At 39.5% G+C, this 14,791-nt stretch overlaps 2 protein-coding genes across 2 annotated transcripts; both read left to right on the top strand.

Moving 5' to 3' along the window:
* Nucleotides 1–2,566: 2,566 nt before the first annotated feature.
* Nucleotides 2,567–9,112, top strand: cnn2 (calponin 2). Its single transcript, XM_023428136.2, has 7 exons — nt 2,567–2,840; nt 5,487–5,608; nt 5,728–5,794; nt 6,210–6,347; nt 6,444–6,560; nt 7,193–7,339; nt 7,612–9,112. Exons 1-7 carry the CDS (start codon nt 2,784–2,786, stop codon nt 7,915–7,917), a joined length of 954 nt encoding a protein of 317 aa, XP_023283904.1. The 5' UTR covers nt 2,567–2,783; the 3' UTR covers nt 7,918–9,112.
* A 2,833-nt stretch (nt 9,113–11,945) lies between these two features.
* On the top strand, nt 11,946–14,604 carry rps15 (ribosomal protein S15). The gene is made up of 4 exons (XM_023428055.2): nt 11,946–12,045; nt 12,451–12,536; nt 13,246–13,480; nt 14,447–14,604. Exons 1-4 carry the CDS (start codon nt 12,043–12,045, stop codon nt 14,558–14,560), a joined length of 438 nt encoding a protein of 145 aa, XP_023283823.1. The 5' UTR covers nt 11,946–12,042; the 3' UTR covers nt 14,561–14,604.
* The last annotated feature ends 187 nt before the right edge of the window (nt 14,605–14,791 follow it).

A 14,791-nucleotide genomic window follows, 5' to 3' on the forward strand; every position in this document is an offset into this window, starting at 1 on the left:
CAGAGGCCAACACGATTCCTTAGGCTTTCGTTTTTCATCAATGTGAAGCCCTCTCATATTCAATGTGATTTAACGCATCAAACCTCAGATTTGAGAAGCTACAACCAGCAAATGTTTCCCTCTTTTGCTTGGAAAAATGGCTGAAAAGATTAATTGATTAACTGAACAATTATCTGTATGAAAACTATTAACCACAAAAATGCTCTTCACTTTGCAGAAGATAACGACAGTAGAGCAATGAGAGCTCTGCTACTGGAGGACGTCCTCCTAAATACCTCCACGGACCCCGACTGTTTGATTTTCAGCATGAAACCTCCCAGTCAGAAGTTCCCTAACATCAGACATGCTTTGACCCATAACACCTAACTTCATTTCCAACAGAAATCAAAGTTTTGTCGCAAAGAAATCAATATAATAACTATAAAACTAAAACCTTTTTTTTTTTTTTTTTTTTAAAGTCAGGTTTTAAGGTAACTAGCTGTATCTTTGGCCAGTTTTTATTTCAGACTCTACAAACATCAGTAGCCCTCTTTACTAGTAGCACTACTGTTCATAAGCCGACACCAGCTTCTCTGGAAACACAGCTGGGTCATGTGTCACCGTGTCTAGGCTTCCTATTAGGAAATATACGATGATGGACTTGTAAGGGTGAGTTTTAACTTTCAACATTTTAACACTTACTTTTTCTTTTTTTTTTTTTTAACAAAAAACAAAACAAAAACACGATGTACTCCTGCCTCATGATCCCCACATTTAAGTGTGAAGAGGAAAATAAAATTGAATATATTTTTTTAGATAGTTTTCCATTTAGAAGTTATGGTTCTCCATTTTTAGAAGCAGCACAAAGGCATAGACCAGTCCTGCTGTTGTGGAGCTGACTTGACAAAAGGAAGAGAAAGAAAAAAGCCCCCGAGAAGAAAGTCCCCTTTCTTTCCAACTCTGTCAGGTTACATTACACACGGTGACATTAATATGTACAGAAGGTAAACTGTAAACTGTTGTCTCATACTGAAATTTGGACCACCGGACATTATTCTGCAGTAGCTTTACAAATCCTGGCAAGTGAGGAGAAGTTGTGTCTGTTATCTAAAACCCGATAGCAGCGACATTACGTCACCCCAGTAGCCCATTGTGCTTAGTTTAGTTCCTCAAAACTTTTTTTTTTTTTTTTTTTTAATCGACAGTGACTCAAAAAATGCGACCATTCGTCTGGTCCATTGCACGTCTGGTATGCAGGGCGGGACCTGCGGATCACTCCCACCATTCAGGAATTTGGGAAGTTTCCTTCCATATAAGGAGTTTTTGATATCAATCGCGACCTAAGGAAGAGCAGGGGAAAGGTGGAGCTTAGGATCGATTAACGAAGAATATAACCAAAGAGTATTCAGGAAAAGCAAGAGGATGTCTGCCTGTGTACTTGTTATAGCGGGGATGAAAGGGCAGTTTAGTACATTGTAGTGACTTTGGTTTATAGAGTCTGTAGTATAGGCTATAGGTGACTTTTAACTAAGCATATAGTGTCGCTATCCCAATATTTTGCATCACAAGGATAGTCAATATAGACAATATTCACCGATATTGAATGTGTTAGGATGAAGTAAAAGCTGTTTCTCGCCAATTTGTATTACTCGGGCTACATGAAGAGAAAGACAGATACTATTATAATAAACTTGTAATAGTAATAAAAACCAGTGAAGCTTAATGAAGGCGTCCTTTTGACATATGAATGAATCAGCCTCTAAACACAAATCCTACATGCTGTAAAAATGCATGATCACATTGAAAAAATATTAGATAGCTGTGCACAAGGCTGTCGCCAGATTGTTGGAAATACCGAGGTCATGAGTCCGTCCCCCCCTACACCCCTCACGGCTTTCATACGATTTCAACACACACCAGTGCGCGAAACCACACACCCTCATCTGAGTTTAGTTGTTGCTTTAGTTACTTCAATTCTGCAGAAATGCAGCACTTTCATCACATTCACTCCCTGAAATTGGTAGATCCCACCCACTACTTGTTCTGATGTGTCTGGCATGTGCTACTGCAAGCATCATCTCACATGTGACAAATTACACATCTTTCCGTCATGTGGATTGTGAGTGGCACATAATAACTTGTCATGTTTCATTCATTGAGTTACCTGCTCACTTAAACATCGTGTGAATTTAATTTCCCATCATGAAGGTCTAAATACAGTTAACTACACCACCAAGAATACAATTCTTGGATGAATTCAGTGGAAAGTCATTATTCATTCATATTTGGTTGGCCAAAATAAGTCAAATTTTTTGTTTCTGAAAAAATCCACTTAAAAATACCTGTCATGTATGTAAGTTTTCACTCAAAACATAGCATAAAGAAAAATAAAAGACATGACTTCTTGTGCGTCTCCTCTGAGTCCTCAGACTATCCCTCCCCTTTTGAAATGGTAAAGTAGCTTAACACTACATCGTGTTGACGCCTTGTGTTGAATATTCATTAAGATCTGTGTTTTTTTTTCAGGCTCCCCTCATATAAGAGGCATTCCCCGAGCTTTCGCTCCCCTGTACTGCTCTGCTGGACTACCGGCAGTGAACTATCTTGACTCTTTAACGCATCATCTTTGATAGAAACCGTGGGAGCGCTCTAATTGGCGGCCGTAAAAGAGAAAGGAAGTATTTAGTTCTCACCGAGGTTTCATTGGAAGAGAAAGTCGAAGATAATTTAGCGCAGTTTTTATTCTTAGGTCAGTGTCTCTCTCTTTTTTATAACTCCAATAGAAAAATCACAACTCTTTGACAATGGCTGCTTTTAACAAAGGTCCTGCCTACGGATTATCTGCGGAAGTCAAAAACAAGGTATGTGTACATATTTTTTATATATCATTATAAAGTAAGTTGCATTCAACTTTTACTCCCATCATGCTCATTGTGCGTCTCTCTGAACGGCAGCAGCAAAGTCACCTGGCGTCCATTTTGATACGCGTGCCCAGGTTAAAAGGTAGCCAGGGGTGGATGAAAAGACGTCAAAAGAGAGATTTAAGTGTTTTTAAAGATTAAACAAACTTTATGATTCATACGAAACTTTCTTTGTGTGTGATTAGTTTGCAAAGTATATGTCCATCTTCGAGTTTTGCATCTTGAGAAGCTAATGTTAAGTTTCCCATGCAGGAGACTAACTTAAAACCAGACTATGGGCGTTGTCCCTCTTGGCAAAAAAAAGTCTGTCGTTGTGGCAAAATTGTTATCCCCGTTTCCAGGATTTTTTTGTTCCCTGAGTGTGCAGCTTGTTACCCGGCGTTGTGACCTGCATTAGCAGATAATGTAATTCACCCATTAGTCCCCTGCATTGGATGCAGTCCATCCTCGTTGTTGCCCTTCCCTGTTCCCTTTTTTTTTTATTGCTTCTTTGAAATAACAAGAATAGTTTCCTACTTCCCCCCTTGTGGTAAGGTGTCGTGCTGCTTCTCATACTTTAACTTTTCTTCGCTCTAAACTGCAATGCAAAATGGAAGAGAGGATTTTTTTTTTTTCTCCCTTTTCAGATTTCACCCAGTATAATCAGCCCCAGACTGAAGTCACTCAAACCAAACCAGGCTTTAAAGTAAAGCCCACTCTTTGGTAATGTGTAACTTTCTGAGTGGGGCCTTGGTGAGGAAAGCACCTTGTTTATTTGGGCCTGTCTGCACAGATCTCTGCACAGCCGGATCCACTTAAAATACCAGGGCTGATGCTGGAGATTAAGTGTGTATCACCCTGAGCTGCATAACCTTGACAACTTTCCCCCTTGTTTTTTTGTTTTTTTTAAATGTAGGGAATAAATGTGGTGCTACTGTGTAATACTGCTTCATTAGCGTGGCCAACATTTTCTCAAATGTAGTTTAAGTTGCAGCTGACCTGCTTCAGACATCTTTGGTTTTGCTCAAGTTATTTTAACTCACCGTCAACTGATTTTTTTATTTTATTTTTTTTAATCTGCATTCCTTGGCTGTGCCCTTGTACAGGAGAGAAAGGGTCATGTCCCCTCCCCAAATCTCCACAGAACAACAAGTGCCGGACGTAAAGAAAAACATGCAGATTTCCCTTGTCTCTTACTAGTGGCGTCCTTGAAGGTGGGGGTTGATAGTGGGGGGGGGGGGGGTTTAAAAGAGATGCTGACTTGAGTGGTATTTCCTGCCATTGCTGACGTAGCCCCCTCCGTAAAATGTGAGGCATTTAAGGATTTACTCTCCCCTTGGCTCCCCTCCCCTTTTTTTTTTTTTCCTTTTGCTTAAAAAGGTGCAGAACATTTACCGGCGAGAATATACTGACGTTTAGACCCTGAACTTAAAGTTGAGCGGCAGCAGTACACAACTTTTTTTTCTTTTTTTTTTTTTTTTTAGTCTCCACTCAGTCTGTATTCATTCATTGGCTCAACACACAGCAATCCTGCTCCCTCGCTGCTTCATTCAGCTCTTTTATCCGAGCACTGTGGACTGAATTCCTTGTGTTCAGCTTGTCTCTGCAAATTACATCTGTCAAATTCTTTGTGGGCAATTAAAATAGCCAATATTGTTTTTTAATGTGGGGATAACGAAAAGAAGGAAACATAATTAGAAGACAGAAATTCCTTAAGAGTGCAACCAGCTGTGAGCAGAGTGTGGCCAACTTCTATGTATATGGTAGGTTGAGCTCTGCGGTTCAGTTTCTCGTTGCCCTCTGGGAACAGAGGGAGATTGTTAGCTGGTTGATAGTTTGCACGCAGCCCATTCGACAGCCCATTCAACACCTCATCCTATACCGGAGGAGAAGAAATGTTTGCCTCTGTTCTTCTCATTTCTGCTCCCCAGTGTGCCACTCAACAGAGTGGACTGTTGTTTACGTGACCATACTGCAATGCTCTTCCTGAATGGTCTTTTTCAGAGTCGGCGTAGCACGTTTCTTACACTTATGTCACCAATCCAAACAAGCTTATACATCAAAGTAACACCTCAACAGTGGCACCCTCACCAGAGAGTCAATCTTTGTGCAATGTTAAGCCCCTTAAAAGTCACCCTCCCTCCCTTTTTTCAGTCGCTGCCTTCCTGTGCAGAATTTAGCAGTTTACCAAACAGGATATCCTTGTGTGTGTGTGTGTATGGTAGGGCATGTCAGTGTCACCTTTCTTTTATGAGGGCTAAACAAGACAACAACACCTCTGTAGACATAGCTTACTACACTGAGGCACAGTGAAATTCAGGGGTGAACATGAAACATGAGTTCATGCAGTCATAACACCTTCGGGACAAATGTTAACATGTTATGTTGTTATGTTATATGATGTACAGCTTAGTTCTCTGTGTCTTTGTGTAATTCTTATAAATCTTAAGTCGCATGTGTGTGTGAGCGGGAGGTCAACGTGGGCAGGGAGGAACAAAAAGAGATAATGACAAACTATCAATGCATTTACTGTTTAACAGATGAGCTACTGGCTATCGTGGTTACTCATGAGACACATGTGACCCTTTTACATCTCTGTCCAACCAGATTGCACAGAAGTATGACCCTCAAAAGGAAGAGGAACTGAGGATCTGGATTGAAGACATCACTGGTTCCTCCATTGGCCCAGACTTCCAGAAAGGCCTGAAGAATGGAGTCATTCTGTGCGAGTAAGCAGAGATCGTCGATCGTCCATGACACTGCGACACCAGGGCCTTGATCGTTTGTCTTCCTGTTTACAGTGTTTTGGAAAAACTGAATGGTTTTTCTCTCTGCTTTTCTGTCACAGACTCATCAACAAACTTCAACCAGGCTCAGTGAAAAAGATCAACCAGTCTGCCCTGAACTGGCATCAGGTGTGTTAGTTTGTGACCTTCTTTTTAACAAGTTGAAGGTGTGGTGGAGCCGTGCTAATAATTGCCTCCTAATGACATCAGTTACATACATATATAAATGGTCAACAGATAGCTCCCTGTGCTCTTGTATTGTGCTTTAAATGTTCGGATGTCAGCACACTGAGTCATGCTAGGTCATGGTTATACTTGCCTGTTGGCAGTGATGTAAGCATCTTTTCAGACTGGATTCTTCACTGAGGTGTAACCAGTCAGTGTAAACCAAACTGTAACTACAAACTGTTTTTACACCTAAACGACTGCATCTTATTAATAAGGAAAAGAAGATGGTTGTGCAAACAGAAATAATTGCACAAATGTCATTACGAATCCTGCACGAACACTGTTGCTGATCTTGTTTAAACTGGTGTGGTTTTAGCTGGAGAACCTGACGAACTTCATCAAAGCCATCACGTCATACGGCCTGAAACCTCACGATATCTTCGAGGCAAACGACCTGTTTGAGAGCGGAAACATGACCCAGGTCCAGACAACGCTGCTGGCACTGGCTAGCATGGTGAGTCTTAAAAAAATAAAAAGAAAATATGCATGTTTATGACTGCACTTCTTGAAATCCACAATGACAACCTTCTACACTTTATTTCCTCTTAAGGCCAAGACCAAGGGCTGCCAGTCACGGGTGGACATCGGGGTGAAGTACGCTGACAAGCAGGAGAGGCTGTTTGATGAGGAGAAGATGAAGGCGGGACAGTGCGTCATTGGCCTACAGGTATGGTTTGATCGGAGACTCCTGGATGAGCAGCAGGTCTGTCAGTGATACTTAGTCTATTGAAGACAATAATCCAGTGGGACAGAACAAAATTTTCCCAATTTTGTCAATAAAGGAAAAGAGTATTGGACTATGAAATGACGCTCCACTATATCTTATTGATATCCTTTGCCTGTGCCTGACGGAGGTGAGGCACATGCCCTGGAAAGCTGAACACACGACTGCATGTGGCGAAACTACTGCGAAACCAGACTTCATGATCTCATGTCAAGCCTAACATACTTCGGCATAAGAGCTGCTCATTGTTACGGGCTCTTAAGCCTCTTGCTTGTTATTGTTTCTGCCAACAACAAAGATGTCAAGTAAAAATGAGGGCTACCTATGCAGTGGGGAAAGGTTACAATAGAGCTTTCTGTTTATAACAAGTGACTGAAACTTAAAAAGTTTTTGTTTCCCTAAAATACAATGGTATTATGCAACATTTTATCGCTGTTTGTTGTGTAAGTGCAGCGAGTTGGTATAAAGCACTCTTGTTTTGCAAGTCTTGTATGTTTTTTTTTTTTTTTAAATTAAACAATTTTTTTTTTTTTAACTGATATATTGTGGTGTTTTTTTTCTTTTCTTTTCTTTAGATGGGGACCAACAAGTGTGCCAGTCAGGCAGGTATGAATGCATATGGCACCAGGAGGCACTTATATAACCACAAAGCTCAAATCCAGCCCCCCATGGACAACACAACCATCAGTCTGCAAATGGGAACCAACAAGGGGGCGAGCCAGGTACTCCAACATATTCCCAACTTCTCATAAATTCTGTATTATAGCACTGCAGTGGAAATAAGCCTCAGGGCCTCACTCATTTCCTGTCCCCTCACTGCTGTAAGCTTGTGTCATGTTTAGACTTGTAGACAGCTCTACAATCTGGATTGTCTACACCGAGTCAAAAACTGGGTTCAGTGAAATCAGGACTTTGTTTGAAGGAAACACAATTGTTATGTAAATATTATAATGTCATAAAATTCTCATTTCCTTGTTCCCTATCTCTACTACAGGCTGGGATGACGGCTCCAGGTACAAGGCGTGCCATTTACGACCAGAAACTGGGCACAGACAAGTGTGACAACAGCACCATGTCCCTGCAGATGGGCTACAGCCAGGGAGCCAACCAGAGCGGCCAGAACTTCGGCCTGGGGAGGCAGATCTATGACGCCAAGTACTGTCCTAAAGCCGGAGAGGTCGCAGGTGATCAAAACGGGGCAGGGGGCGTCCGCGACTACATCCCAGATTACCAAGACGAGGGTTACCAAGGTTACCAGGAAGAAGAGCAGGTGTACCAAGAAGACGGGACGGATTACTAGGCGGAATGAGAGAGCTGAGGAAGGGAAATGACGAGGCGTGTTCCTCGAGGCGGGCGGCTTATTTTTATATCCATAGGATGTTGTTCCTTTTTTTAGGTCTCATCCTTTTTAGTATTGTATTGAATTGTTTTCTTAGCCCTATTTGTGCAAGACCAATGTTACACATATCATGAACTGTATTTCGGAATCTTTTTTTACTTTTTTTTTTTTTTTTAATATTTAAAGTGACCACAAAAGCCAATCCCTTTGGCTTTGCTAGTTTTCTATCCCAGGGATTTTGTTTTTATGTGCCAAAGCCCCCTTTTTTCCCCTAATGGTTTTTGCTGAGTCATTAGTTGCATTAAGGGAGATCCCTAGGTTTTTTTTTAATTTTTAATTTTATTTTTTAAGGGCAATATGAAATTAAAAGTGAAACATTAGGGACTTTTTTAAAAAAAAAAAAAATTTTTTTTTTTTTTTTTTTACGGTTTGTAGGAAACGCATGTTATTTCTATCAAGACACCCATGCTTGTGCTTATCTATAATAGTTATAACATCTGTGTAAACAACATCAAGTTATTTCTGTAATTCCTGTGAATGAGAATGTACATTTGTTTGTGTTTGTTACTTCTTCAGTATCTCCTTCAGTATTGGTCATTCACACATGCAGTAGAAAACCTTTTTAGGTTGTTCAGACAGATGAGGGAACAAAATCAATTTACTTTTTCGAACAAACCAGTCTTATCATCTTATATTTTGTCTGTTCTCTCACTCATTTCAGTTTTTTCTTTTTTTAATGGAGGAAATATTTCCTTTGTTTGCATAACCAGTCCAACTGGAGTTGAGCTTGTTTTCTTTGGATTAGAGAGAGAGAGCGAGAGAGAGAGAGAGAGAGGGAGAGGAGTGGGGAGTGGACAAAATAAGACTCAAGTGAAGTTTTGAACATTCCAAGCAAGAATACTGGATTCTTTTCTTGTCAGTAATGTTTAAGTGAATCAATCTTAATATTGGTTGATATGTGAACCAATCATGATTATATTTGATCATTAAGATTATTATTTATGCTTATTTGTGATTTGAATGGGGGCTACTTTGTACCTTGACTCTGAATAACATTTTGTATTGGACTATTGGTTTTTCCTCTGGAATAATTTTTATGCCAATGGAAAACATTTTTTTTTTGTGATCTTTATGTAATAAAGATGTGTATTCATTATCTGGTGTCCGTTTGATTTGTAAAAAGACTGATGTAATGTGTGGAACAAAGGATAGGCCTGTGACTTCTTAGTCTGCAGTGATGTAGAATCAAATTATAATAAAAACTGATTAGATTATTTGAAAAGTACTTTTGATACACATGACAGAGCTCGAAGTGCCTGACAAATATAAAAGGACAATTGTCGGGTGTTCAGTGAAAAAGATAATGAACAGATATTTGTCACTAGCTGCATAGAGGCTTATTTATCAAGTCTTTAGAAAATACTTAAGGAGGGTCAATGAAACCGTAGCTCTGCATGCAGTGCTGGAGTGGTACTATTACTACACACTATTGTATAATGCTGCAAGTCACCCATACAAAACAAACGTGTGTTTTCAAAGGTCCTGTTCACTTGAAATACATTCTCTGCATTCAAGAAAAGTCTTTAGATCCCTTCAGTTTTTCTTCACATTTTGTTATCTTGCAGCTTTATGCTAAAATCAAAGAAGGATTTCTGGAGCTCAAGCCGAGTGACCATCAAGTTCTTGGTCACATCTCATACCAGGGCCCTTCTGCCCTGATCGCTCAGTTTACGCTCTGGGTAAGAGTCCTGGTTGTTCGAAAGCTCTACCATTAAAGCATTAAGGAGACCACTGTGCTCCTGGGAAGCTTCAATGTATCTTTCCCCAGATCTGTACATCGACAGGCAGTTCCTTCCTCCTCATGGTCAAGAGAAATGGGAAGCACCTGAGCCAAATTGCACATGTCTAAATACTAATGTCAATGTGATATTGTAGTTTTTCCTTTTAATACAATTTGGAAAAATGTCTAAAATGCTGTTTTTCAGTTTGTCATTATGGGGTATTGAGTGTAGATTGATGAGGTTGAAATGCTGAATTTAAACAATTTTAGCAAAAGACTGCAACATAACAAAATGTGAAAAAAGTGCATAGAATGCACCGTATAAAACATTTTCTGGTATGCAGATAGTTTTGGTTGTATTTTTGTTCAGGTTTTGAGACTGCTCCCTGCCATCCAAACACTGATGGTGAATGGCTTTAATTTGTGGAACTCCGAGCAATGAAAATGTCCATATATAATCTTCAATATCAACATTTGTTTTAAAAGTAAATGAATTAAGTCTTCATTATCGTGTTGTGAAAAAGTGCCCAGCCAGCATGAGCAAATTAGTTAAAGCCACATCCTGAATGTAGAGTACACATTTTCAAACAACACTACAGAGCCAAAAAATAAAGGAAGTCAGATTAAATTAATCTCTATTAATCAGATTATCAGCCATTGACATCTAAAGCAACAATAATAGATCACAGACAAAAACGAGGACTATATCATTTTAACACTGGTGAAATTAGAATAAATACTAATTCAATTGTCCATGTTGACTTTCACTCTTGTGTTCGGGTGGAGGCAGATATATCTAAACCTGGGTAAATAAAACCGAAGCTGACTGAGTGATTAGACACCAACAGAGGAAGTGGAAATAACTGCATGTGTTTTTGTAATTGGGTGAAAGGGTGGCTACTGCACAGTATAAATTCTTTAAAGCAAATTATATTGAAACCCTTTAGTTGTAGCGATGGAAAAAAAGAAAAACTCCATAACATAAGTCCAAGTCAAATTTTCAAACATTAACTGTGTTGGATATCTCAAAAATATTTACATAGAAGTACATCTATTCATTAAGTGCAAGAGAGATCAGGTAAAGAAGTGCAACAAACGGGCATATTAAATATTAGTTGGGCATGTTTGGGTGGTGAAATATTCTTGACTTAAACATGGATAAAACTGAGGACCTTGTCATCATTGGTCCTGAAAGAGGACATTGAATAAATGTGTTAAAAGTAAAATGTTTATCTGAAAATGAGATGGTGTCTAAAAATACTCAAGTAAAGTCCCATACTTTAGTAAATGTAGATTGAATCACATTTAGAATTGTATTTTTTATTATATTTTATTTTCGGTAAATGTAATAAAGTATTATCAGCGATATGGTCTTAAAGTATCAAAGGTACTCATTCTCCACAAAAGTGGCCGCTGTGACTGATAATTTTTTATGTATGACATTATTACATTGTTAATACTGAGGCATATTTCTGTAGGCCTAAGCACCATTTTACTGTTGTAGCTGGTGGAGATTGTTTATATAAAGTTAGGCAGTTTAGTGCAGTGGTAACAAGATAAAACTAATTCGTATAACAGTGATATATTGGAGATTTTTTCACATCTTTGAGCCTCAAACTGTTCTTTAAATGAAACCATGTGAGATGTGAGACTTTGGTGAAGCTGGTAACAACTCACAGAGATACAGTGCGAGAAACGAAAGAAGGCGCCCAACTAGACACTGCTTTTTTGTAAGGGGTTCCCCACTGGTTTGATCTTAAACACTATTGTATTTTATGATCTTTTCAGATGTTTGTAAAATCTTAATCTGGAAAAAAAAAAAAACTAGAAAAGTGACAGTTAAAAGAAGAAGATTTTCCCCTAAAATGTATTGGATTAGAAGATGCACCAAATGGAAATACTGGAGTGCAAGTACCTCAAAACTGTAATTAAGTTAGTACCTGAGTAAATGTGGTTACCTTTGAGACTTTTATTAGCTAGAGCTACATCTGTGTTAAAAACCAAATAAACAAATCAATAACATGTTTTTTCCTGTTTAGTTTTTGCTCTGTAACTGTCTTTTCTCCTCCTCATATACCGAAGAAAGAATGGACTAAACAGTGATGCACAGAAACGATAATGAAAACGGGACACGTTGGTAGAAACTTGACACTAATCAGAAACCGCAGTAATGGTACAACTGCGCCATCTGCTGTTCACAAAGAGAACTGACGCCGGAAGACACCACCGGATGTTTGCTTCAAATCGCGCGATATCAGGCCTGACGAGACTTGTAGCCGTTCTTTTCCCCCGGAACATCAGGCAAGATGGTAGGTCCTTTACTGATTCCGAAGCTTGTCAAAACATAATCTATATGCATCTGAGCTCTAGAGTAAACAATTAAGATAGCTGGCTATGCCATCTGACACTTCCACACGTTCACTGACCATTACGCAGAAAATCGTTGCCCAAAATGTCAGATAAATCTATGTTTGTAGGCTGTGTATTAGCCTGAGCTATGGCCATCTGTGGCTAAGCTAACCCGGTGGTTCTACACAGTCTGAACTACTAGTTAAACATGACCTGTCTCTATAATGTTCCTGCAGTGCTCAAGCGAGAGTTAATAAAACTTTCTGTGAATTAATATCGTCACTGAAGGAAGGCATTTGCGCTATATTGTGAATGCTAACTGTGTATGCTACGTACTGACCGGGAACCATGTCTGTCTCTTCCAGGCGGATACCGAGATCAAGAAGAAGCGTACCTTCAGGAAGTTCACCTACAGAGGTGTGGACCTGGACCAGCTGCTGGACATGTCCTAGTAAGTGACACTGCTGTCGCTGCATGTTGGCCAGCTTCAGTGCCACAGTCTCACTGGTTAGAAACTGAGGTTTTGCTTCATATAAGTGGTGTGAAGCTTTAGCGTGTTTCAGAATCACACTGACTGCACACAAACTGCAAAAACCTGCATGTACTCAGTTTTGGCTTAAGGGCCTTGACATATCTGTGTGTCCATAAATCTAAAATCTGAAATTCAGGTCCTTCAACTGTTGGCATCTAGTAATTCTTTTTTTCTTTTTGCTAGTGAATTATAGTAAATCTGATTGTCTTGACAGAAGTGGCGTTTATCGGTAGTGAAACAGACTTTTTTCCTGACATTGATCATATAACTTTCCCTTAATGTTAAATGACCTTGCTGTCCATGTTTTGAAGTTGAATAAAACGGATCTGCAAGTCTGCCATTGATGGCTAGAGACCACACTGAAACTGGAAATGCTTTGGCAGATTTGTCTGGGCACTTGTGATTGCACTCTTTTATTGTTACACATTTGGCTGTCTTTGTATTCTCCCTTTCCTGTTGTCTATTCAAGTGTAGCTCACAGAGATGAGAGGTTTTTTGCATACACAGCATTTCTCAGTCAACAACTGCCTCTGAGCTGTGCTCTGTCTGCATTTGACCAGCAACTAAAATTTTGGTTTAAAGGTGATCAGGGATTTCATAGTCATCACTGTCCTCTCTCCCCCTACAGTGAGCAGCTGATGCAGCTGTACTGCGCCCGCCAGAGGAGGAGGCTGAACCGTGGTCTGCGCCGCAAGCAGCAGTCCCTCCTGAAGCGCCTGCGCAAGGCAAAGAAAGAGGCTCCCCCCATGGAGAAACCCGAGGTGGTAAAGACCCACCTGAGGGACATGGTCATCCTGCCTGAGATGGTCGGGTCCATGGTTGGCGTGTACAACGGCAAGACCTTCAACCAGGTTGAAATCAAGGTGAGGTGCTGTCAGTCCAGGTTTTGAAACCTGGGCCTATATGAACCACCACATATACTACTTTTGTCATGTCGAAGAAAGCATGTCACACAGTGACATTAGTGTTAAAACATAATGGGTATTGTCCCTAGAAAAGGGGTCAGGTCAAATTTGTTTCAAATGAAGCATATAATGATCCAGGCAATGTGGGTTCTTATATTTGATCCACTGTGCACTAAGAAGTCTAAGCTATAATACTTACTCATTTGCAGGAGTTAAATTGTGATTCCTATTTACTTGAAATATTTTTGCAAATTTATATAAGTTGTCCTTGTCTTTTGCTTTCATTCTCATGTAAATTTCCTCAATCATCCCTCCCTCTCAGTCATAATTGCTCCACTAGAAAAAATGTCAGATTTCCCTGTCTACAACAACAACAAGCTTAAAACTTTGATGTCAGAACTACAGTACGCAGAACATTCAAGGCCATGAAATAGACAAGTGACAGCACAATGGTTTTGTTATTCAATATAAATGCAGGATGCTGCAGAATAATGGAAATGCTGCTATAAAGGTAACCTAAAGGAACATGCAGGCTAACAAAGCTAGTGTAAGCCACTTCTTAGATGCATTGATCCATACTCTTAGTGACCTCTAGCTTTAAGTGTACACTGAATAAATCCTGCCTAAATTGTACAGGACCACAGAGAATCTTGTCATAAACCTCAGTACATTATTAGCAGCTACTAAATCACAACTGTTTCATGGCTTTAAGTTTGGTTTATATGCAAGGTCACGCAATGTCTTTTTAAAAAAAAAAAAAAAAAAAAAAAAAGTTTTTTAAAGTTTGGACTTTAGTTTTGAATGTCATTTCCATAAGTTAATAACCACTACCATCTCCTACTTGAGTGTTCTGTACCGTTTTTGTTTACAGACTGAAAGATGTGTGTCTTGTTACTAACATAATGCTGTTTTTCCTCTCCCCAGCCTGAGATGTGTGGTCACTACTTGGGCGAGTTCTCCATCACCTACAAACCAGTCAAGCACGGTCGCCCCGGTATTGGAGCCACACACTCTTCTCGGTTCATTCCTCTGAAGTAGAATGGCTATATTCTTTGTATAAATAAAAAAAACTGGGTGCTCCACTTGACTTGTCTGCTTTGCTTTCTTCTGCATATTGTTTCAAGAATGAAGATGAAATGCTTGTTTACAGGGTATTAGCTTACAGCTTAAGTTTTCAACATTTTTTAGATCTTTTAATAAATAACGTGGGTGTCTTCAAAATAACGAAGAATTCACATAATGGGTTGTGCTTTGTATGTGTTAGGAGTT

Source organism: Seriola lalandi, unplaced genomic scaffold, assembly GCF_002814215.2.
Source record: "Seriola lalandi dorsalis isolate HSWRI2012SDOR001 ecotype SW California unplaced genomic scaffold, Sedor1 jcf7180002054866, whole genome shotgun sequence".
Taxonomy (NCBI): Eukaryota; Metazoa; Chordata; class Actinopteri; order Carangiformes; family Carangidae; genus Seriola; species Seriola lalandi.